This window comes from Lycium barbarum, chromosome 5, assembly GCF_019175385.1.
Source record: "Lycium barbarum isolate Lr01 chromosome 5, ASM1917538v2, whole genome shotgun sequence".
NCBI lineage: Eukaryota > Viridiplantae > Streptophyta > Magnoliopsida > Solanales > Solanaceae > Lycium > Lycium barbarum.
The window spans coordinates 978,113-1,004,361 of NC_083341.1; the positions used below are offsets into that span (position 1 = coordinate 978,113).

Sequence of the window (26,249 nt, forward strand, 5' to 3'; positions counted from 1 at the left end):
TAAAGAACTAAAACTGCTTAATTACTGTATTTAGTAAGTCATATAAGATTTTCTTCTATTACTTAAAACTATTTAAATACTTTCAATAATAAAATTTGATTCCTCATAATCATTCGTACCAATATTAATGGCGAAATTCTAAATTAAAAAGATGGAATCCTACCAAAGTAATAAGTCACAATAAATGCCATATTTTTTATTAGAAAATTTGTTGATATTGTACGTACTTATACTAAAGGCTTCAAAAACGTGTGATAGCATTTGTTCTGTCATTAAAATCCAGATATTTGGGGGGCCAATGTTAATGTCCCTTCCTTTTTCCTTTTATGTTTTATAATAAACAGGATTTTCTGTTTTGATATATTTATATTTTTGTCGGCAAGTTTTGGGAAAGCACTAATAATTGCACAATTTGCAATATCTAAAGTTATTCCCTTTTGGAGGACAAGAAAAAGAAAATCATTTCCTTTTTCATAGTTGCTACTTGCTAGTTGCTACTTCTACTTGCTACCGATGTAATTGATTAAATTCTTAAAGACAGATAATATAAAGCGTATAGTGGAGCGGTAATTAGTTTGACATCCTTAATTAGAAATCTCGTTTTGAGTTGGAATTTTGAGAATAAAGTCACCTTTAATAGAAATTATTTTACCAGTCAAAATGAAACTTTCCAATACGAATCCCGATTAGTCATGCCCAACTTAAAGCAGTATCGCGTGAAAACAAAAAAGAACATTATTTATAAGCTAAAATGTTGAAAAACTCATGTATATGGTAGGGCGGCCTAACCATCGAGGTGAAATATCGAAACTTAAAGATGGAATAGAACATATATAGACAAGCAAAATTCGTTATGATTTTCAAAGTACTCCTTTTATTGTTAAGAGCTATGAGATTTATCATTTTAATCGAAATAGATTATTCCAGAATTTTCAATTTTACATATTGAAATTAATTTGAATATAGAATTAACAGAGGATGTAATTATTAAAATCTTGCTTCAGTTTTACTGGGATCTTAAGTAAGGATTAGACCTTTTTATTTTCGAATGATTTAAACTTTGAAAAAGATAGTTCTTTTTTCCTTATTTGGTGTACCTACTTGGGTACTTCAGTTGAAAACTTTTCACGTACTAAGCGTCAAGAGTCTCATGCACCTCGAGAGTCGAGTATTAAGGGACTCTAACATGATTTGACTGCATAACTCCAAATATAGATTATTATGATATCTCGTTACTATTAACACTTCATAATCAAGTTTTAATAATATTCTTTTCATGTCTAATAGGTTTTGTTCGCCAACCCCATGAAGAATATGATGTTCCTGATATTGAAGTAATTGTTAATTAAAAAATACAACATTGTTAATTAAACAATACAACATTAATTAATTAAATTTTAGTTCAATAAAATGAAAAATTAAACATGAGTTGTAATGTAACTACTCTTTAATATAACGGAAAAGGGCCAAATATACCTTTTGTTATACTTTAGGTCCAAATATACCCCTGTCGTTATTAGGTTTAAGTATATCCTTTCTCCGTTAAAATTGTCCAAGATAGACACCAGATATGACGTGGCACTAACAACTCAGCGAGGTGTACCACCTCACCACCCAACTCACTTACCCCTCTCTTCCCCTTTTCAACCACCACTACCATCTCCTCTCCCTTCACAACTACTGCCACTGTTAGCACCACCACACCAGCCCAATTAGCCATTTCAAGAAATACAACTGTTGAAAATTCATTTACTGAGTTGAATTCTGTTTAACTGATCGTATGCAATTTATGTTGTTTCTCGTTTTGAAATTTTCAGAAAAGGTATAAATTCAATTATCAAGTTAAACTTATTTTGAATGGCCAATGAAGTTTTTCTAAGTATCCAGGTTGACATGAAAGCTCCAAGAATCTCAATTAATCTTTGTTGGAAGCATACACTTCTTAATTTTTATCCAAGTGAGGATAATGTTGCATTTATATTTGGTTTTTTAACTTAGGTTGAAATTGTCTAGGCTGTGGTATTCTAGTTAATCTTATTGCTTCATTCGGAAAAGGAAAAAGAGAGAAGCTAAAGTAACTGAACATGTTCATCATTCAGTTACTGACCTAATCGCTATATACATGTATTTAAAGAGTAATCTGAAATGGTGGTGTGGTGGTGCTGATGGGGACATTAGTTGTGAAGGGAGAGGAGATGGTACTGGTGGGTGAAAAAGGGGAAGAGAGGGTAAATGCGTTGGGTGGTGAGGTGGCATGCCACGTGTTGTCCACCTCGCTGAGTTGTAGTGTTACGTCATATTTGGTGTCCACCTTGGACAATTTTAATGGAGGAGGGGTATACTTGAATCCAAAGTATAATGACAAGGGTATATTTGAACCCAAAGTATAACGAAGGGTATATTTGACCATTTTCCAATAGTACAGGAGTATATTTGGCCCTTTTCCGTTAATATAATCCTCCAACATGGTTAGTAAGAGTAACTTTGTTATAAATATACAATCAACTTGTAGATCTTTTAATTTTTTATATAAATGGTTGGTAAACATGATTGGTAAATATATCTATCAACTTATGGGTCAACTTTTACATTTAGAAAAATTGAAATCATGATTTGAAATCCCAAATCACGTCTTTTTAGATAATTTGGGATTTCATCTCATGAGATGAAAACGCATGTCCAAACGCCTACTTAAAAAGAACAATTAATTATGTTGGGTGAGGTGAGCTTAGTGAATGTTTCAACAATTTAAAGGTTGCAGTGGCATGGCTAGAATTCTAGTCCTTAACTAAATATCTCAGGTTTGAGCCTGGATATGAAAAAAAATCCTGCCAGAAAGTATTTCCCATTTTAATGAAACTTATGCGATGCGAATCCGTAATAGCTAAAGGCCCAATGCATCGAGTGAGAAATGAAAAAAATGCTTTCTACACACTACTATTCGTCTCCATTTATTTTATTTTCTTTGATAACGTGATGTCTGTACGCGTGTAATTACATTGTAATTAAGTTATGGCAAACAAATAGACCGTCGTAATTTCTAAGTTGGGTAATTACTACCCTAGTAATTACACCAATTCCAATTACCAGGTGGTTTTCCAAACAGACCCTTAGTGTTTTGTCTCTGTTGAATTTGAACCTGAAACCTTACAGTGTTCAATCCACTTCATTGACCACTATTCCATTCCATTACTCAACAATACTATTTGTCTCTATTTATTGTTCGTTAATATATTAAATCAATAACAATTACTCTCCATCTTTAACTACTTGTAACTTCCAATCTCTTTTCAACTTAAAAGTAGTAGAATAGTCCAAGGAGAATGAATCAAAGATTTTAATATAATAAATAGAAAGCACCAAATCAATTATTTTTTCCACAGTGAGAATACATATCGCTTATCAATGTGCATGACACCACTTTTCATTCATTTGTTTAATGTAAACACACAGTGTGGGTAAGTTGAAATAAAAAAATTGCCCTCACAGAATATCGGTACATGATTTCTTTTATTCAACTAGGGCCAAGAAAACCAATAGTGATAAATAAAAATACAAATGGACGACACTCATTAAACTGGTGTAGCAAGAAAACCAGCAATAGTGGTAATCAAAAATCTGCAAAAAAAAAAATGACCATAAACTTGAACCTGCTCATCGTTCAGAGATGATCTTAGTTCTTTACTGTTGTCACTTGCCTCAGAAGCATCTGGACAACATCGTTGGAGATGCTTTTGGATTCTGCTTTCAAGTTCTGGATCTTTGCAAATGTTTCTTGATCAAGGCGTTTGACATTAGCACCCGAATCACCACTAGTCTGTAGACAACACGGATATTAACAAGTGTGCTTAATCAAGGGTAAAGTAAGTTGAATAACACATTACTTCCCCTACCCCCCTCCGCCCCACACACGAAAAAAAGGAAGTTCGAATTGAAAATAAAAGACAATTATCCTCTTAATCAGCATCCTAAATAACGGACTGACCAAACATTCTGATTACCATCAGCAAACAGACGAAAGCAGAAAAGGTAATCATGTTCTAAAGATCTAAGAGGAGATCACCTACAATATGGGCACTGATCAAGAATACAGCAAGGGGAAAATGTAAAGAAACACTAGTTTTGGTCTTAAATGTTCATGTTTGCTTTTTTAAATATTCGAGTTCATATTAATACATGCAACGCAGCATGTGTAAACTTGCTCACATAGCAGCGCCAAGTCCGGATAAAAGAAGAGGGTTGCAATAAGTTTGACAGCCAACGTAAAACTAGTCAATATGTGAAGAAATACCCGATCTTAACTTGCTTGGGATTGAAGAGTAGTTGTTGTTGTTATTGTCATACAGGTACACGAAAATTGGTTTCTTTTCTGAAACCATTTGTTTCTTATTTACCTGTTCAACCTTTCTCTGAAACTCGGCTTCCATGTAAGCACGAAATTCAGCTATCTCCTTCTCAGCTTCTTCCTTTGCCTGTCTCATTCTAGCCTGTTTTGCTGCATGTGAAACCAAAGTCAGGATATAGAACTTGTTTATACAACTGATTGATTCCAGTCCAGGTGCTCTGAAAGACGATAGCCACAACTCATACTATTAGTTAAGACATGGGAATAAGTATAATTAGTTAAGACATGGGAATAAGTATAAGAATTATCAGCTTTTTGCTGCAATAGTTATTAAAGGCATGACATCCAAAATTTTACCAATATCCAATAACTTGGGCTCTCATCCCATATTCACTCCCTATTGAAAATATCCATTACAAGAAATGCCTGAATTTGCATCTTTTCTAGACATGCCCTATATATGAATTAAATTCCTTTTCGAACATAACAAATGCATATTAAGTGGAATGTTGCAGTTTGATCGGAAATACAACTTACGGTATTGAGAAAATGAAGTGTACTTAAAACTGTGAAGGCAAAGTGGCGTATTGTTAGGAAGAAACGTCCAGCTTAGATTTTACTTATTCAGTGCACATCAGAGATGAAAATCCTCCAGCTTTTCCCTTTTATTGGAACTGAGTTGGTTAAGACTGAAAACAACCCCTCAATAAGTACCGCACACCTAAGAATGCAATTAGTGTCTGTCAAGTAATAGGTTCAGAAAGTGTGACACTATAACCAAAACGTGGTCTTAAGGAAATTTACCATGCACAACTACGCATGAAGGGAAAAATTTGAACTGCAATGGAAATAGACGTTATTATGTGGAAAGAGGAAATTATAGCAATGAACCCATGACTTGAAAATAGCATATGTATGTCGCTGATGAACTAGGTCTCCTGATCGTTGCACTACAGTTAGTGAAAGTAACAGAAATCCAATTCAAAAATCAGAAAACTGGAGGTGCTAAAAAAGGGGAAATCAATTACCACTCTTGGCAGCATTGACAATGTGTTGAGCTTCTTGCTCTGCAGCTAAAAGTTGTTGAATACCAGTCTGGTTGCCCCTGTTGGATTCCATCCTTGCCTGATATACTTATAAAACTACAAAAAAAGAAGAAAATATGTGTCTTAAATATATCAATGAGATATTTGAAGAACACAACAACCATTATTCAGCACAATGTTAGCAAGCTGTGAAACTATGCTAAAAAGAACAGCCAATGACGTCTTTTATGCAAAAAATTTATGGCCTTGGAGTAATTGACAAGACCAAAACTTATAAGTATTATGTCAAAAGAAAAACCACACATAGTTCATTTACAACACGGTTCAATTTAAGGACCAGTTTGTACTAGGATCTTTTCTCGTGTGTAGTCCAGGTTGTAAATTTATAGGCCAGACTTCGAACTACCCAACATTTAGGCTAAACAGAGGTGGATCGCAAGTGGGACAGGGAGGACACATGTATTTTGCATGTTAGCACACTTCAATTGCTAATTTTATGCCCGCAAAATGTGAGGATGTCCCTGTAATAGCTTTGGTGTCATTGCAATTTCAGCTATCCTATAGTTTATTAGCTATAGTTCCCAATCTACTGCGGCAGCCTGGTCTAGAATGAAAAGAATCCTAGGTCAAATACTTATGAGCTCAGAACTTGGTAGATAGTTGAAGTAACGCATGCCTCACAATTAGCTTTGAGCTGACAGAGAAAAAATATTCTTGGCTCAATAGGAAGCTATTCCTACAACTTCTTAATGGCCAACTAAATGGGAACTTAAGTTAAACTTACAATTAATCAGCCATGCCAATAAAATTTAAGAGTGGCATCGGTGGAGGACAAGATGCGGGAAGCGAGGCTGAGATGGTTTGGGCATGTGAAGAGGAGAGACACAGATGCTCCAGTGCGGAGGTGTGAGAGGTTAGCTATGGACGGTTTCAGGAGAGGTAAAGGGAGGCCGAAGAAGTATTGGGGAGAAGTGATTAGACAGGACATGGCACAGTTTCAGCTTACCGAGGACATGACCTTAGATAGGAGGTTGTGGAGGACTCAGATTAGGATAGAAGGCTAGGTTGCTTATCCTTTCACCCTAGTAGTTGTAGTTTTGCTCATTCGTTTATTGCCATTTGATTTCTGCATTTGATTGCTACTTATATTTGTTGGGCATTTGTACTTTGACTATCTTATTTATCTATGGTAGCTAATGTTCCTTTCTTTCCAGACTGTTCTATCATGACTTTCTCGCTTTTGTTATCCCTCGTTTTCATATTGTTTTTGATATGCTTGTCCCTATCTGACTTTTTGTCTTGTTTTCCTCTCTTGAGCCGAGGGTCTTTCGGAAACAGCCGCCCCACCTTTCGAGGTGGGGGTTAGGTCTGCGTACACTCTACCCTCCTCAGACCTCACATTGTGGGATTCTACTGGGCTTCTTCTTGTTGTTGTTGTTGCCAATAAAATTTAACTCCTCTCTTGTGGGTCGACTAAACAAGCTACAATAAATTCAATCAGGAAAGAGAAGAGAGGTATCAAACAGCTATGCTCCAACGACTCTCAAAATACAAATCTTTACTCAATCAACAGTTTCTCTTGTCCAAGTACTGCACAATCTCAACAAACCAGATGCAACACGAGTCCGGAATCATGCAACCTCGTTGTGTTGGGTGAACTTGGAGCTTCCCCAAATTGGCATGTACACCAATCTCTTCATATGTTTGTACTACTTTGATTTTCACATTGGAGCCCATATGAAGCGTAACTGTGCATGTTGCATTAGATATGCTCAAGGAAGCTTAATTTTAAATACTCATACATAAGACTTTAGAGAAACCACCACCTGACCCGTCCATCAATTTCATAGCCTAAATTTGAGGCAAAGCAAAATTTATATTTAAAAAAAAAAAAAAAATCTGAATACCAAACTGGAATAGTCATCTAAATGGTACTTCTAGTCAAACAAAAACATGGAAACATAAAACTGGAGCCTGACAGAATGATACAATTTTATTCTAAAAAAAAAAAAAAGACGGGTATAACCTTTTCAATCAGATACAGAACCTACTTAGAAATGAAGGAAAAACTAGAGGATTAGCAGTTAACTTCAGAAAGAATCAGAAAACCACGTCAATTCTCCAAAGTAGACCACAGTAATACTGCTACACATAGCTTAGTTGAATATTCAGAAGGCTACTGGACTGTTAGTTGAATATTCAGAGGGCTATTGGACTGTTTCCTTTAGGACCATGAGCAAACACGAGCAGGCAATCATATTCATATCAAAGGAATCTACATTATACAAAATCCAAGACAATAATTTCAAACCCGGATCAGAAACTGCTAACCGTCAACCATCCCCTCTTTCTTCCCATCCCAAACTCAGAAAAAGGATATTTCAGAATAGTTACTCTTCCTAGAGCCTCGGGATTAGTCGGGGCTCTAAGAGCCTCGGACACCCGGTGCTTAATCAAAAAAAAAAAAAAAATAGTTACTCTTCCTAGAATCTCTCTAGAAATAATAGATCCATCAATACAAATACATCATTGTCAACAAGTCAAGCAGCTAAAGCTGAATCATTTTCCAGAAGCAAGTCAATCAATCACCTAACCTCAATTGCAAACTAATTAGAATCAACTACATTCTGCTTTAATCACAATTCGAATATTTTTATACTGATGATTCAAGGTCAATTAACTGCAAACCTTCTATAACTCATCATTGTTTGCGAATCTCACGTAAACCTCAAATTACTATGCAGAAACAAATAGTTGATTATAACTAGTTACTATTCCTAGAATCGCTCTATAGAAATGATAGATCCGTCAATACACACAGATATCAATCAAGTAAACCTCAATTTCAAGCTAGTTAAACTCAACTACATTCCGCTTTAATCACAATTCGAATACTTTTACACTGGCAATTCAAGGTCAACCAACTGCAAACCTTATAATAACTCATTCTTGTTTGTGAATCTCACATAGACCTCAAATCATTTAGCAGAAACAAATAGTTGATTATAACTAGTTACTATTCCTAGAATCGCTTTATAAAAATGATAGATCCATCAATACACACAGATATCAATGAATTACCTAAACCTCAATTCCAAACAAGTTAGAATCAACTACATTCCGCTTTAATCACAATTCTAATAATTTACAGTTTTACACTGCCTGTTCAAGGTCAACCAACTGCAAACCTTATAATAACTCGTTATTGTCTGTGAATCTCGTGTAGACCTCAAATTATTAGGCAGAAACATATAATTGATTATAACTAGTTACTACTCCTAGAATCACTCTATAGAAACAATAGATCCATCAATAGACAAAGATATCATTGTCAACAAGTCAAACACCTAAAGCTGAAGCATTTTGCCAGAAGCAAGTCAATCAATCACCTAAACCTCAATTCCAAACTAGTTAAAATCAACTACATTCCGCTTTAATCACAATTCGAATATTTTCACACTGGTGGTCCAAGGTCAACTAACTGCAAACCTTCTAGAACTCATTATTGTTTTGCTAATCTCACGTAAACCTCAAATCATTATGCAGAAACAGATAGTTGATTATAACTAGTTATGATTCCTAGAATCGCTCTATAGAAATGATAGATCCATCAATACACACAGATATCAATCAATTACCTAAACCTCAATTCCAAACAAGTTAGAATCAACTACATTCCGCTTTAATCACAATTCCAAAAATTTACACTGGCCGTTCAAGGTCAACTAACTGTAAACCTTCTATAACTGATTATTGTTTGTGAATCTCACATTAACCTCAAATTATTTTGCAGAAACAAATACTCGTAGTTGATTATAACTAAAGCGGAGTAACAAATCAAATTCATAGGAATCACAGATCAAAAGTAGTCAATCAATCACCTAAACCTCAATTCCAAACTAGTTAGAATTAACTACATTCCACCTTAATCACAATTCTAATATTTTTACACTGGAAATCTTCTACTATTCATTATTGTTTCAAATCTAACTAGACCTCAAATTATTATGCAGAAATGAATACTCATAGTTGATTATAACTACAACGGAGTAATTAAATCAAATTCATAGGAATCACAGATCAAAATTAATCAAACAATCACCTAAACCTCAACTCCAAACTAGTTATAATCAACTACATTCCACTTTAATCACAATTCAAATATTTTTACACTGGTGATTCAAGGTCAACTAATTGCAAACCTTCTAATAACTCATTATTATTTGCTATCTCACGTAAACCTCAAATTATTTTGCAGAAACAAATACTCGTAGTTGATTATAACTAAAGCAAAGTAACAAATCAAATTCATAGGAAATACTCGTAGTTGATTATAACTAAAGCAGAGTAACAAATCAAATTCATAGGAATCAAAGATCAAAATTAGTCAAACAATCACCTAAACCTCAATTTCAAACTAGTTAGAATCAACTACATTTCGCTTTAATCACAATTTCAAATATTTTCCAGAAACAACTAGTTGATTATAACTAAAGCGGAGTAATAAATCAAAGGAATCACAGATCAATATTAGTCAAACAATTAAACTAGTTAGTCTCAACTACATTCGGCTTTAATCACAATTCGAATATTTATACATTGACGATTCCAACTGCAAATCTTCTATAACTCATTATTGTTTGCGTATCTCAAATAAACCTTGAATTCATTTGCAAAAACATATAGTTGATTATAACTATATTAGAGTAACAAATTCAGATCAAAATTAGTCAATCAATCACCTAAACCTCAATTCTAAACTAGTTATAATCAACTACATTCTCTGCTTTAATCACAATTCAAATTATTTTACAAAAACAAATACTCGTAGTTGATTATAACTAAATTGTAGTAACAAATTCAGATCAAAATTAAGTCAAACAAATCATCCGATCTAGATCTAATCTATTTCAAGCTAAAATTAGCACATTTCAAATTAAAAATATATCTATATCCATATATATATATATATATATAGTACCTGTAGAAACTGAGATTTGAAATCGGTGCAGAGAAATTTGAAGGTTTTGTTTGATATTTTTGTATAGAAAGAGTCACGTACTCACGTTAGCTCTTCCTTTTTCTTTTTCTTTTACTTATAAGTTGTTTTATTTATTTAGATTTTAGAACTACCCAACTGGTAATTAGGAAATTTTGTATGAACCAAAAAAGGTGTTTTTACGTAAATATAGGCATTATTCTGTTAAAGTTGAAAGAGTTTCAATTAAAAAAAAAAAAAAAGGGTCAAAAACACACCTCAATTATGGTTTTTTTTTTTTTTTTGATTTCTTACCTGAAGTATTAGGGATGAGATTTTCCTACCTAAACTATCACCGACTAGTTCAAAAAATACACCTTAACTATCATTTGTTTACTTTGATAGGAAAAGTGAATAAATGATAATTTAGGTGTGTTTTGCTAAGGTAGAAAACTCAAAAAAAAAATGATACTTGAAGTTGGTGGCGAAGCTGGGATTTTTACTAAGGAGATTAAAAAATATAAAGAAGTAAACAAAGAAGGAGCTAAGGGGTTCAACATCTACTATATATACATAAAAATAATTTGTAATCTTGTGTATTAGTGTAATTTTTTGTCGAAGGAGGTTTGAGTTGCCCAACCTAGCTCAGCCCCTGCTTGAGGTGCATTTTTGACCCTTAAATCTTAAAAAGAAATTATTGTTAACTATTATTTAACGATGGACCAAAGAGAATTACCTTATTATTCTTAACCAGATGTCTCTGTTCGAGTCACAAGAATAGAGTCGTCTTTTGTATAGAGCCTTTTACTTCTAAAGTGGAGTTTTCCAATGAAAAAAATTAAATTAATCGGACTCAGGGTCCAATATCGAATGGGAAAAAAAAATTAGGATGGTGAGAAGGTTTTTAGATTTAACAATAAGATATTTTCTTGGGAAGACACTAAACTCTCAATTATAAAAATACTAGATGGCCTATGCCCGTGCTGCGCACGGGCCCAATATTTCGGATTATAGTGTATCTATGTATATGTAGTTGTGTTTAGATAATGATAATATATATATATATATATATATATATACACACACACTATGTTCAAAATACGATTAATATAACATTGTAGTTTGTGCTCCGTATCTAAAACTTTATTTTATTCGTGTTTGCTACGAAAATTTCTTAATACTTTTTAAAAGAGAAGATTTGTTTAAAAGAAAACTATTTTCTTCTCTTTGAGATAAAATAATAGCAATATTTAAGCATCAGTTGATACTTTCAATTTTAATTCGATTAATTTAAAAGTGTAAAATACTTATTATTTTTTATCAAATTTTAATTTGGATAATTCTAATTCAAATTATTAAATTAATTTTACATGTTTGAAACGAAACAAAGTAGAAATTAATTTTCTATTTAAACGAAGAAATGCTATTTTTTAATTTTTGGTAAATATTCTCGGTTTAACTCATTTTACTTGTCATGTTGTCTTTTGCATGGTTTTTTTAGGAAACGCGAATTAGAATTATAATTTGACTAATTTATCTTATTCATTATTTGATCTTCATTTGATATTAATCTATTTTCACATTTATTAGAGTAAGAATAAAAATAAAAAAGTAATTAAATTGTATGTTATTTTTTAAATATATGTAAACATAATAAATAAATGACATGGCGGAATAGAAAATTGAAAAAAAATAATAATATGAGGTCCATGTTTTTTGCTGTGCAATAATTTCATTTGCTCTCACTAATGGGTTAATATGCATGTGGCAATGAATCCACTATTATTGACTTGATGGGGATACTTTGGGAATTATATGAATATTGTTTGATTTTTTAGTATATGAGATGCACGTTTTTTTTTTTGACGTTGCCTTTTTTTTTTAAATATGGGGTCCATTTTTTTTTTCATGAGTTTGAAGAGGATGGGGTCCACTATTTTTTCATGAGTTTGGGGAGGGTGGGGTCCAGTTTTTTTTTTTTTTTTTTTTAAGAGTGACTGTCGACGAAGCATGGGTAAACCGATGCTTCTATATAGTAGAAAAATAGAAATATAATAAAGTATTTCTATCTACTTTTTAGAAGAGTTGGTAATATAAAGTATAAAACGTTATTTTTTTTTTTGCCTTAAATAATAAAGTGGGTGGGACCACAAAGGATTTTTTTTAATCTTAAATAAAAAAATAGGACCGAACACGGACGACGATGTTGCCTCTATAAACTGGCTCTTCTATATAGTAGTAATAGTAAAGTAATACATATAATTTTTTTATCAAAATTTGATTTGGATAATTCTAATTCAAATTATTATATTAATTTTATATGTTTAAGATGAAACGAAGTAGAAATTTGATTTTCTATTTAAATGAAGAACTTTTATTTTTTAATTTTTAGTAAATATTTTTTGTTTAATTCATTTTACTTGTCATATTGTTTTTTACATGTTTTTTAAGGAAACGTCAATTAGAATTATAATTTCACTAATTTACCTTATTAATTATTTGATCTCTATTTAATATTATTTTTTCTTTTATGACATTAATCTCTTTTCACATTTATTAGAGTAAGGAAAAAATGAAAAAGTAATTAAATTCTATCTTATTTTAATATATAAGTATTTTAAGTATGTTGCTGTACAATAATTTCATGTGCTCCCACTAATGGGTTGATACGCATATGGCAATGAATCCATCATTATTGATTTAATTGTTTGATTTTCCAAGCACTTTTTTTTTAACATTGTTTATTTTTTTAATATGGGATTCATTTTTTTAATATTAGTTGTTGTTTAATATATATGGGGCCCACATTTTTTTCCCCAAGAGTTTGGATATGGTGGGTTTCACTTTTTTTTTTTTTTTAATACTGATTGGTGTTTAATATGGGGTCATGAAGAACTTTTATTTTTTAATTTTTAGTAAATATTTTTTGTTTAACTCATTTTACTTGTCATGTTGTTTTTTACACGGTTTTTAAGGAAACGTCAACTAGAATTATAATTTCACTAATTTAGCTTATTAATTATTTGATCTCCATTGAATATTATTTTTTATTTTATGACATTAATCTCTTTTCACATTTATTAGAGTAAGGAAAAAATGAAAAAGTAATTAAATTCTATCTTATTTTAATATATAAGTATTTTAAGTATATTGCTGTACAATAATTTCATTTGCTCCCACTAATGGGTTGATACGCATGTGGCAATGAGTCCATCATTATTGATTTAATTATTTGATTTTCTAAGCATTTGTTTTTTAACATTGTTTGTTTTATTAATATGGGATTCACCTTTTTTTTTAATATTGCTTGATTATATTAATATGGGGTCCACTTTTTTTTCCCGTGAGTTTGGATGTGGTGAGTTCCACTTTTTTTTCTTCCTTTTTTTTATTGCTCGATGTTATTTATTATGGGGCCCACCCTTTTTTTTGAAGAGACAACGGACGATGAAGCATGGGTCTAAACCCATGCTTTATATAATTTTTTTTTTATTATTGGATTCACCTTTTTTTTTTTTTAAATATTGCTTGATTCTATTAATATGGGGTCCACTTTTTTTTTCCCGTGAGTTTGGATGTGGTGAATTTCATTTTTTTTATTGCTCGGTGTTATTTAGTATGGGGCCCACCTTTTTTTTTTAAGGGACAATCCCATGCTTTATATAGTTTTTTTTATTTTTTATATTGCTTGGTGTTGTTTAGTATAGGGCCCACCCTTTTGAACATTATTAGTTTGCACTATTTTTATGCATTATATATATATATATATATATATATCAAGCTTGGTGTTGTTTAGTATGGGGCCCACTCTTTTGAACATTATTAGTTTGCACTATTTTTATGCATTATATATATATATATATATATATATATATATATATTCAAAACACGATTGATATAACATTGTAATTTGTGCTCCGTATCTAAAACTTTATTATATTAGTGTTTGCTAAGAATACAAAGTCTGAACTTTTTTTTTTTTTGACATTGTTTATTTTTTTAATATGGGATTAATTTTTTTTTTTATATATATTGCTTGATTTTGTCAATATGGGATACTATGTTCAAAACACGATTAATATAACATTGTAGTTTGTGCTCCGTATTTAAAACTTTATTATATTAGTGTTTGTTATGGATACGCATGGTGTTTAATATGAGGCCCACAATTTTTTTTAACATTGTTTATTTTTTTAATACGGGATTCACTTTTTTTTTTTTAATATTACTTGATTTTGTTAATATGGGGTCCACTTTGTTTTCCTGTAATTTAAATGTGATGGGTTCCACTTTTTACGGGGGGCCCAAAATTTTTATTTTTTATTTTTGTGGGCCTGTTTAATAGGGGGGAATTTTTTTATTTTATTTATGAGGGGGCCCAATTTTTTTTTTTTATGGAGGGCCCACGACGGACGAAGAGTGAGTAAAACTCACTCTTCTAAATAGTAGAAATATATAATAATAATTATTAATTTTTTTTACTTTTTAGTTGGGAAAAACATTTATTTATTACATTTGTCCTTTTTCCCCTATTCCAAACAAGAAGTTTTATGTTCCATGTACATCCAAACAAAACCTTATCGACTCAAATTTCCCAATTTATAATCTCTTTAAAATGAAAAACCTAACCCTACGACATCGTATTCATCAATCTCCCTAATTTTGCCCGCCGATTCCAATCCCTACGACACCGTATTATCAATCGATATCTTTTTTCCACCCATTGCCTTAACTTGCTGTTTTAACTGGTACATTTCTATCTCTCTCTATATGTATGTATTTTTTATTTTTTAAAGTTAAGATTTTTCTTTTTCTTGTTTTTGTCTATTGGTTTTTTTTTTTTACCTATAGATTAAAATTGTTCTGTGTTTGTAAGTTCTTTTTATATATGTATGTATATATGTCCCATACTCCCATTGCCTTGACTTGCTGTTTTAATTACTCCGTGTGTCCCAATTTATGTGATACATGTTTTTTTTAATCCGTCCAAAAAAGAATGATACATTTTCTTATTGGCTTAATACATATTAAGCCCCCTAAACTTGCATCTTTTTTCCATTTTGGCACACCTCAGTTAAGCGTTATTCCTGCTGAATCCCTGAACTCGTCCTCAAGTACTTACATAGCAAATTTTGCAATAGGATAGAATTATTTTTTGTATGCGCGAGTAGATATCCAGTTAGTTTCATTAGTGTCATTTCTTACTTAATTACCAACTTCCAGTTCACGTGCCACGGTTTTTTGGTTGATCATTGATTGAATTGATTTCTAATAGGTGTTACTGTTTTGTTGCATTTAGGTAGTCAAATAATTGAAAATATTCTAAAGATTTTGTTGCGGGGTATCTGATTTAGTAATATAAACTACATGGGGTTTACACTTTATAGAAGACAATTTTGTTTGAAGTTTCTGGAAATGAAAAAAAATATATGGAATTTTGGTATAAGATGGTCCATTGACCAGATGGCTAGTTTTGTAATAGTATGCTTTGATAGTCAAAGAAATGGGTTCGTATCTACTATTTGAAAAATGCTATTTAAGTTGGATTGTGTTTGATAGACACACTTGAGGATGAGTTTAAGGGTTCAATAGGAACAATGGTTAGTTGAGGTGCCAAAATGAAAAAAAGGTGCAAGTTTAGGGGGCCGCATATGCATTAAGCCTTTCTTATTTGACAACAATTTAACTTTAAACTTTACCTCTTTGGCTTGTTTTAGAGCACAAGATTCAAAAGTCTTCCTTTATTTCTTAAACTGCTTGTCCAGTCAAACTATATCATATAAATTGGGACGGAGGGAGTAGTACATTTCTCTGTATCTATCTTTATGTATATGTATGTATTTCTTGTCTCTACCCTGGCTGTTATAAAGTTAATATATTGTGTCTATTGTGTTTTTACCTAGTAATTTTAGTTACTGCGATTAGATTGTATATATTGGTTATTCTGTGTTTGTAAGTTCTTTTTTAAATTTCTTTTCATCATTTGGAAGAAAACTTATCTTCCATATAAATCTACTCTTTTCAATTTGTTTGTTGTACTTTCCATTTTAGTCTGTTTAAAAAAAAAAAAGAATGTCTCTTTCCTTTTTTGGCAACTCTTTAATTCCAACTTTCCACGTGACATGTTTAAGACCACATGATTAAAGGGCAATTTTGTACATTCTACACATCTTTAGTTTAAGACCACAAGATTCAAAAGTCTTCTTCGTTTTCTTAAACTCTGTTCCAAGTCAAACCAGACAACCAAATTGAAACAGAGGGATTATCTTTTTTTGTGGTATAGTGATTTATATAATTGGATACAACTAGTTTGGGACTGAGCAATAATTGATTGATTGATTGGTAATTATCATATTTCTAAGATGATTTATACGGTTGATCCTAACTGCGTAGAACTGATGCAGTAGCTCAACTATGTAATCATAGTGGACATCTGATAGAAAACCAAGTCTGGTTTAAGTGCAAAAACACTTGAAGATTAACCAGTGAACCCACAGTTACAGAATCAACTAGGAAAATGTTAGTGAAAGCTTGACATTCAATCAAACACAAATAAGAATAAAGTAACTATACGGTTATTTAAAATCCATGGGGAATAGCGAAGAACAGAATACAATGGAAGGAAAGTATCCATACGCGATGCTAAGTAGTGGGGATTAAGGATCTTACGTTAAGTAAAATGTTTAACATCAGTCTTGTTAGTTATAGTCGTGGTTGTTTGGCATTGTAGGATAGATGTGACAGTTAGAGAAGTCCTTGTTTGTCCTAAAAGTCAAAACTATTAAGTAGTGAAATGAGGCGGACCCAAATGAAATGGAATCAATAAGGAGACCAGTGCAATTAAAAGCCATTGCTTTGTCGCTTAGCAATCAAATGATGCAAAGCGAGGGGTTGTTGTTTCATGTGGGTGAGGCCATGTGATTAAAAGAATTGTGCTCTTCAAAGTTCAAACAATGACGCCGCAAAGTGATCCAAAAGAAAAGGCGGTTCTTTGAATCTCAGCTTTGAGGAGTTGGATTAATATTAGTGTATATTTATTGGTAAGCTTAGTTATCTTGATTATTATAATATTAAGCTCGTATATGTTTGGCATTTTTAAATTTCCGTAAATTATGCATTTCACTTCAAAGAAGTGTGCACTTCGCTTCTCATTTTTTTTTTTTTGCTTCAAGCCCATAAACCTTGTTGCTTTGTTGTGCTATTTCCTTTTAGAAACACTGGTTGAGGTGTAGTTGTTTTGTTGTTGTAACGTTACAGTTATTTGGACACTGTCCTTTCTAGTTACCCTTAGATCATACAATTATTTGGAATTTCCTTCTCTAGGTACCTTCCCCAAAAAACCTAAATGCTAACAGGGAGTATATTGTAAACAAAAGAAGATAAGTTAACTTTGTAATATAGAGTTGCTATAATTCTTTTCTTTGCAACTTTGTAATGTGGTTAAGTTGCATTATATTTTTCAAATAACTCCGTAATTTTATTTTAAATAGGAATCTTAAGTTTGTATTGTTGCAGAGATATGTCATAAGTAGTGATGGTGGACTACTATGCAAGTAATCCTGGACCAATTGAGGATGCTGTGTTATACGATCAAGATAAACATGTATCATCTGCTATTTGGGAGGGGCAGGTATTCACTAAGATAAACTTCCTCCCCTTCTTTTTAATTGACACTTGATAGCAACTCTGTGATTTAGACTTGACTTGAACGGCTTATTTTCATTGTTGACAGGAGCGTGGTGCTCTTAGGTGTCATGAACACACATCAAAGCTCGATCAGTGGATGCTCACAGAGAAACAGGTTGGGTTGGTTAAAAAGGCTGGATTTGGCTATTTGAGAATGATACCGGCAATCAGTTTGGATAACCCACTCATATCTGCCCTAGTTGAGAGATGGAGGAGAGAAACAAACACGTTCCATTTCACCGTGGGGGAAATGACTGTGACCCTGGAGGATGTCGCCTACTTGCTTGGGCTACCAGTTGATGGTGAAGCTGTTATAGGTGTGACATATACTTCATGTGAAGCAGTCTGTATCAGATTGTTGGGGCAAGCACCCGACTCTGGATATACGAGTGGTGGGATGGTGAAGCTTAGTTGGTTGAAAGAGACCTTTTCCCACTGTCCGGAGGATGCTTCCATGGAGGATATTGAGCGTTATACACGTGCTTATCTTCTATACCTGGTCGGTAGCACCATTTTTTCAACTACCACTGGCAATAAAGTACCTGTCATGTACCTTCCACTGTTTGAAGATTTTGATGAAGCTGGCAAGTATGCTTGGGGTGCTGCAGCCTTATCCTTCTTGTACAGAGCGCTTGGCAATGCTTCCCTCAGGTCCCAAAGCACAATTAGTGGCTGTTTGACACTGTTACAGGTATGATGAGGCTAGGAAACTTTTTGCCTTTGAGGTTCCACGGGAACACAATTGACCTGGCTGTCATGCTTTGACAAGTAATTGAAAATGTAATCACTGAATTCTTTATATTAAATCTGCCTGTGATTAGTTTTCCCTCTCTTGCAGTGCTGGAGTTACTACCACCTCAATGTAGGTCGGCCAAAGCTTAATCACGATCCAATCCATGAGTGTTTCCCATTTGTTCTTAGGTGGAAAGGTAAACAAAGCAGTCCAACGTCAAACCGTGATGTGGCATTCTACCGAAAATCATTGGACTCTATGAAGCCATCTGATGTAAGTTAGTTTCCAGAACTTGCTTTGTGTGACTTAATCATTTACCTCTTAAAGAGCTTTAAAAATGGATAATTCTATGTCCAGGTCGACTGGTGTCCTTACTCAAACATTAGTCATACTGTCATACCAGACCATGTATTGCGCAGCCTCATTCTGGGGAGATCAAAGACCATGTTGATATGTTATGACAAGGCAGAAAGACACCTCCCAGATCGTTGCCTAAGGCAGTTTGGCATGCATCAAACAATCCCCGAAGAAGTACAGAAGTGGGAGAGGAAGAGTCGGGGAGTTGATGGTGGTGTAGATCTATCAGCAAAAATGGAATCAGAGCTTAATGAATGGTCAAATCGTCATCTCTACATTGTGGAGGCAGAGGAAGATGTGGAGGAAAGTGAATACATGCAGTGGTACTTGGGAATTACAAGGAAGTTGGTGGGGAGGCCTGTTCCTATCTCGTCTGAGTTTCAAAGAATGGTAAATTATCAGATAAATGTAATTTAGGATTTTCGCAATTTTCAGTTATCCGCAACCTCTTTTCCCTCCTTACTCCATGTCGCACCTCCAATTTTTTGTTTTAATCTGTTTGTTTGTTATTGCAGAATGCCGCACTGAGGGAGATTGCCCACATAGTGGACACCGTTTCAACTCATGGGATGGATGATCAACAGTTGCAATCTGTCACAAGAATCCGATATATTACTTATGAATGCCTGAGGGATCAGATTGCAAGTACAGTAGTTGCATCGAACTCACAAAGTGAAACTGGAAAGAGAGCACGTGGAAAGGAGAGAGTAAGAAGAAAGGGGATGGGTGGAAAACGTAAGCGTAAAGAAGAGGTAGAGCAATATTATGCAGCAGGGATACCCATGCAATCTCGGATACCTTCTGCAACTTTTGATGTAGATCCTGCTCACCTATATCACGTGGGGAGTGAGGTGGATAATTCTCATTTATGCATTACAGTAAGTGAAGATGATCATGGTCGGATATCTCATGTAGGTCAAAGTGTCGATGATATTGATTTCTGCGAAGATGCTAAGGAAATTGACGAATCACACTTCCATCATATAGCTGGAGAAGAAGATGGACAGCTCACCAGTGAAGTAGCAGAAGATAAACCTCATGCTTCAATTAATATTGTTCCTCAGGTCTCCCATGAAACTAGAGAGGATGTTGCACAGCAGAACGATTACGGAGTTCTTGTTTAGACCAGTAGACCAGTAAAGATGAGATTTTTATTTTGTTGGGGGGTTATATTCTTTCTAAGATTTATATAACTTTAGAAGTCCAAGCTTCTCATCTTAGGCTTGTTGTAATTAATTAGCTAGAGATCTTTATTGTGGCTTTCTCAATTTTCAGTTCATTTGGAGATGATTCCCCCCTTTTCTAGTTGAGGAGAAGAAAATTATGCAACATGTAGTACTTGTGAATGGTAATGTTATGCTTTATCTTCTTCAACCTTTATTAGACCTGTATCCTGTATCCTGCAGCTAGCGTACCTGCTTTTACAAGTTTATTTTCGTTGTTTGATTAAAAAATTTACTCTTTGTTTTTCTTTCTCTACTAAAAGGATTATTGAGTGAAAAATGTTTTCAGCCGATGCTGGTATCCAGATAATGCAAAGGACGGTGATTGAAGGTGTTAAAAAAAACGAAGTGGACCTAAAATACGAAGTGACAGGTGCAAGCAAGGAAAGGTTCCTTGGATGATTTGATCATATTTGCATTTACTTAAAGATGCAGATGATAGTAACTAAAGGTGGTAGAGGGAATGAGAGTGATGGGAGGTGCTAAAAGGAACGAAGAGAGACTTAAAACTACAAGGAAATTTTCTCGAAAAAACCTAAAATCTCTCTGAAGTCGTACATAGAGCAAAATATGACACAACGGAAGAGGATTTACATACAAGCATTACCAATTAATTGTGGTTATGGTTTAGTTTGAAAGGGATTCTTTTTAGTTTTGTTAGATATTTATATGCCACTAAAAGAATAACATAAACCACCAAATATTGCATTGATATAAGTTTAAATGGAACCACAGGACTAATGAAGATTCATATGAAAAAGTGCTTCTAAAAGTTTATTTCCCTTAAAGTTACATCACACTGTTTGTCTGTTCTTTAACTAACTTACTGCATTTCTAACCACTCCTCAACTACAATATCCCAAACTAAATCCCACTCGCCACTTCCTCACGGGCCTCCGTCCACGGTGGTCTTCTTGCCGGTTTTACCCTCGCTCTAGTTTTAAGCCACTCGACGAAATCTCCGATCACTTTCTCCACATTCTCCTAAGGTTCGCCAACGAGCTGGTGCCACATCCCGAGATATATTTTCAACGTCTTATCCTTACTCGTTGATCGGCGATACAGCTCCTCCACACACGCTGATCGCCTCAAAAGATTTGTAATCTCATATCTGCATCGACTTCAAGATACAAAGGTGCTGACTGAAGGTGTTAAAAGGAATAAAGTAAACCTAAAACTACAAGAAAATTATCTCGAAAGACCAACAATCTCTCTAAAGTCATGCAAACATAGCGCCAAATATGGAAAAAGAAATCATACATACAAGCATTACCAATTAAGTTGTGGTTATGGACTAATGGAAAGTGGACTTTTAGTTTTGCTAAATATTTATATGCCAGTAAAAGGATTAAAAATCTTAGTTTAAATAACCTAAAATCATCAAATATTGCATTGATACAAGTTTAAATAGAGCCACATAAATAATGAACATTCATATAAATGAACTGCTTCTACAAATTTATTTCTGGCACTTTTAAGTTACATCACACTGTTTGTTTGTTCTTTAACTAACTTACTGCATTTCTAACCACTCCTCAACTACAATATTCCCAACCAACTCCCACTTGCCACTTCCTCACGCGCCTCCATCCACGGTGGTCTTCTGATCGGTTTTACCCTCAGCTCTCGTTTTAAGCCACTCGACGACATCTCCAAACACTTTCTCCACATTCTCCTCCGGTTCACCAACGAGCTGGTGCCACATCCCGGGATATATTTTCAACGTCTTATCCTTACTCGTCGATCGACGATATAGCTCCTCTGCGCACGCAGGATCGCAGATGATATCATCACTGCCGTGTACTATCAGAAATGGCACTTTCACCTCTTCAAATCTCCCCTGTAACTCCCTGCATACTCTCATCAACTCACGCGCCGTCGCTGCGCGTGGTTTCATAACTGGCCTCTTTGGACTTGCTACTGCCAACTTCCTCTTCCACTCCTCCTTCGTGAATTACCAGAAAAGAACCAAAAATTAAATAAAAGCCACAAAAGAGAAATGCTCAAATGGTAAATTCGGTTAGCTTTTGCTCATATAGTATATTCGTGTTTAAAAATTAACTACATCTTGACCATAAAAGTTAGTATTCACTTTTTTCTGAAATAATTTTTCACTTTATTTGAAAATTAGTGTTTGGTAATGAAAATTCCACATCCAACTTGAAGTTGTATTTCAAATTTTTGGAAAACAACTTATAACCTGTTTTTCAACTCATATTTCACTTTTGAAGTTGTATTTCAAAAAAGTACATTCAAGCATGAATATTATTCCTAATATTCTTTACACAAGGTATAGCCAACACAACTCCATCTTCAGCTCCAATTCCATAAATTCCAAAAAAGGAGGCAGCCCGGTGCAGAACTCTATAAATTTCAAATAAAGTGAAAATATTTGAAATCTATGGTCAAACACCTACTATGTATATTGATGTTTAGACAATAATTGGAAAAATTCAGGACGGAGCAAGAAGCTTGGATATGGATAAGACAACTTTGGCTCAAACAGTGTAATTTGCATTTAGAAATTTATTAAATATGTCTAAATACCAGTATAATTTAGAACTCAATTATTAATATTTGAAATAATCGTTCTAAAATTCAGAACTCATAAAGTTAAAATTCTGGCTATGCTTCGATCTGAAATCACATTTCACTTGATTTATCACATACCTTGAATGCAACCATAGGCAACGAGCCGCGAGTGGGAACCACAGGCCAAGTCGGAATCAAAACTGCAGCAATATCAAGTAGATATTCCAAAGGCCACGGCGGTTTAAACTTATTGCTGATCCCACACATAGCTCCATTTAAAACAACACCGTCAAACGGCCTGTGTGGAGCAGAATCGCCCTCCCGGAGAGTTATAAGTAGCGCGATAGCACCGCCAAGCGACTCCGCGTAGAGAAACGACGGCAACGATGGCGGAGCGTGGTGATCCCTAAAGGAATCGAAGAAGTTAATACAGTCATCAAACAAGTTAATAAAGTCATCAACAACGAGATTTAAATCAGGTATACAAACAACAACATACCCAGTGAAATCCCACTAAGCGGGTCCACAAAGGGTAGAGTGTACGCAGACCTTACCTCTACCTTGGGAGAGGTAGAGAGGCTGTTACAAAGTAATATGAAAAAAGAAATGACGAAGCGAATAAGCCATGGCAAAATCCTATAAAAACCATGATAAAGTAGTCTGAAAAAAGGAGCAACAACTACCACAAAGCAATACGATAATCGAAATACAAGAAAAATCAGTCTCAATCGCACATACAATGAATCCGTGTTTTTGACCAGTTTTCAAGTGAAAATTTGTTTTGCTCATAAAATTTTAACTTTTTTCCATGTTAAATGCACGTTTAAACATAATTTTTATGTTTAAATACTCTTTTTTAATTTAAATTCTGTTACAGTCAGGTCTTTCTATAACTGTCGTCCTCTATCACAACATTTCATTAAAGCGGCCAAGTTTTCCGTCAAACCGTCAAATGCTGAGAAAATGATAAAAACAGTCTCTAATCATTGGTAGTAGGTTCAAATTAGTCCCCTAAGTATTAACTTAGCAGTTCCAATCCTTTAAGTTTGCCAAATATGAGCATTTTTTGTCTCCGTCAAATATTGACCAAACTCTGACGGTTAAAGTTTATGTGATAAGAAGAATTTAACCAAAAAAACACCAAAAATTCCTGTCAAAGTTTCAGAAACCGCATCACTCAAATAATAGATAAAGAATAACAGAAATTGCACCTCAAAAAGTTCACCAAATTCTTGAAAAGGACCAATGATAAACATAAACAACAAAATATGTACTCTTAAATGTGACTTCCCGTTAAATATTTTATTTTCACAGTTCCAACTAAATAGAGTTTGGTAAATATGCGACCTAAAGAACTCACTTTTGGCAAACTCAAAAGGACCAAAACTGCTAAAGTGATACTTAAGGGATCAGTTTTGTCATTTTCTCCTCAAATGCTATATTGAAGCAACTTATCTCTTGCAGAAGCAATTAATCCATCAGAATATCCATTTCCTTGATGATCAATCGCACATACAATGAATCCGTGTTTCGCGATGTTTTTAATTTTAAATATCTAAAATTTTAATTTTAATTTTAAAATGTTAAGTTGATCTAATTTAATTTAGCTTAAAAAATTAGTTAAAATTGACACTCTAAAAGATAAAGTGCCACACAAATTGAGACGAAGATAATAAAAATTACTCCCTCCGGTTGAAATAAGTGTCCACCTACCATTTTTTCACACCCGAAAACACTAATTCCTGGGAGAAAAAATACGTATTTTGACTAAACTATCCTTAATTAACCAAACTTTTACTTATTTATTGTCTTGAGTAAATAAGAACAAATCTGACAAAACAAAATTAATTCTTTTTTCGATTACGTAAGTGAACACTTATCTTGAACCAAAATAAAAATGCAGTATACACTTAATTTCAATTCCAAGAGTAATAGCCTATTTGGTCCGGCTTATTTTTCTAATAAAAGTACTTATTTTTTAAAAAGCGAGCTGTTTGGCTAAGCTTTTTAGGAATAGCAAAAACAATTTTTTAGAAATTAAAAAAAATTAATTTTTTCCAGAAGCACTTTAGAGAAAAATATAATTGCACTTTTTAAAAGCTTGATCAAACGCTAATTGCTGCTTAAATATGTTTTTTAAATTAATTAACCAAACGCAAATTGATTTTAAAAATTTGGTCAAACAGGCTATAAATCTAAAACTCAATTATTAGCACTTTGAGATAAAATTGAAATTATCTCATACCTGAAGGAATCAAAGAAGCTAATACAATCATCAACAACAACATTCAAATCAGGTATATGAGCAATTAACCCATCAGAATAACCATGTCCTTGATGATCAATAGCACATACAACAAATCCATGTTTCGCTATATGAACTGCTGTAAGTTGAACGAACCAACTCGATTCTCCAGTGAATCCGTGCACTACGCAAACTACACCAGTAATTTTTACAGGTGGAAGTGGGGACCACCATTGAGTGAATAGTTTTAAGCCACGTGGATTTGTAATGAACTCGGAGTTACGAGTTACTGAGTGATGCGAGTAAAACTCGGATTGACTCAGTGAGCCAAATGGACTTGACTCGTTTGCTTCACAAACTGGATGCTTCATTTTTTTCGCTATAATGCGCCTGGGGATAGGATAATGTATAATGTATGTATATATAACATATGGAAGGAAGAAGATAACAAAGATGATAGGGAAAAATAGTGTGTTTTGTCATGTATTGGATTATTATTTTTTTAAAATAAAAATATTAGTGACAGTTGGAAATTGCAATTAATTATTTAGAGCCCGTTTGGATTGGCTTATAAGTTGTTTTCAATTTTTTTTGAGTGTTTGGCTGACCAGCTTAAAGTCATTTTGTGCTTAAAGTAAGCTCAAAATAATAATTGGACCTATTTAACTTAGTTTATCTAAAGCAGTTTATAAGCTGAAAACAGCTTATAAGCTAAAAAAAATAAGTTAGACTACCTTAACTTATTTTTTTTTAGCTTATAAGCTATTCGCAGCTTATAGGCATAAGTCCATCCAAATAGGCTCTTAATTTCAACTTGAGTGTAATAACATTTAAGTAGATTAATAATTTGTTTATTTATTAATTTTATTTTATGATCAACTCAAATTTAATCCAACCCGATCAATTAACACTTTTATATAGGGGTGTTAATAGTATGATTCGGTCGGTTATTTAATATCATATCAATTTCTCAATTATTTCATTATGTATAATTAAAATTAGACTTTTCGAAACTGTCTCATCATCTCAGATACAACGATTCACCACGTGCACAACGCAAACTACGCCAGTAATTTTTACAGGTGGAAGTGGGGACCACCATTG

General features: G+C 33.4%; 3 protein-coding genes across 5 annotated transcripts; 1 reads left to right on the forward strand and 2 right to left on the reverse strand.

Annotated features, from left to right (window-relative positions):
- Positions 1 to 3,324: 3,324 nt before the first annotated feature.
- LOC132640031 (V-type proton ATPase subunit G 2) lies at positions 3,325 to 10,531 on the reverse strand. Its single transcript, XM_060356439.1, has 4 exons — positions 10,373 to 10,531; positions 5,374 to 5,487; positions 4,395 to 4,495; positions 3,325 to 3,817 (listed from the first exon to the last, which is right to left on the reverse strand). Exons 2-4 carry the CDS (start codon positions 5,462 to 5,464, stop codon positions 3,674 to 3,676), a joined length of 336 nt encoding a protein of 111 aa, XP_060212422.1. The 5' UTR covers positions 5,465 to 5,487; positions 10,373 to 10,531; the 3' UTR covers positions 3,325 to 3,673.
- Positions 10,532 to 14,936: 4,405 nt separating this feature from the next.
- On the forward strand, positions 14,937 to 20,534 carry LOC132640032 (protein MAIN-LIKE 2). Of its 3 annotated transcripts, none has more exons than XM_060356442.1 (6): positions 14,937 to 15,117; positions 17,870 to 17,999; positions 18,102 to 18,746; positions 18,894 to 19,061; positions 19,146 to 19,535; positions 19,661 to 20,534. In XM_060356442.1, exons 2-6 carry the CDS (start codon positions 17,904 to 17,906, stop codon positions 20,267 to 20,269), a joined length of 1,908 nt encoding a protein of 635 aa, XP_060212425.1. In that variant the 5' UTR covers positions 14,937 to 15,117; positions 17,870 to 17,903; the 3' UTR covers positions 20,270 to 20,534. The 3 variants fall into 3 exon arrangements, with proteins under 3 accessions (XP_060212425.1, XP_060212423.1, XP_060212424.1); XM_060356440.1 differs by having other exon boundaries at positions 14,938 to 15,117; positions 17,885 to 17,999; XM_060356441.1 differs by lacking the exon at positions 14,937 to 15,117 and adding an exon at positions 15,203 to 17,409 and having other exon boundaries at positions 17,885 to 17,999.
- Positions 20,535 to 21,805: 1,271 nt separating this feature from the next.
- On the reverse strand, positions 21,806 to 25,558 carry LOC132640034 (caffeoylshikimate esterase-like). The gene is made up of 3 exons (XM_060356444.1): positions 25,146 to 25,558; positions 23,039 to 23,306; positions 21,806 to 22,313 (listed from the first exon to the last, which is right to left on the reverse strand). Exons 1-3 carry the CDS (start codon positions 25,514 to 25,516, stop codon positions 21,945 to 21,947), a joined length of 1,008 nt encoding a protein of 335 aa, XP_060212427.1. The 5' UTR covers positions 25,517 to 25,558; the 3' UTR covers positions 21,806 to 21,944.
- Between the last annotated feature and the right edge of the window lie 691 nt (positions 25,559 to 26,249).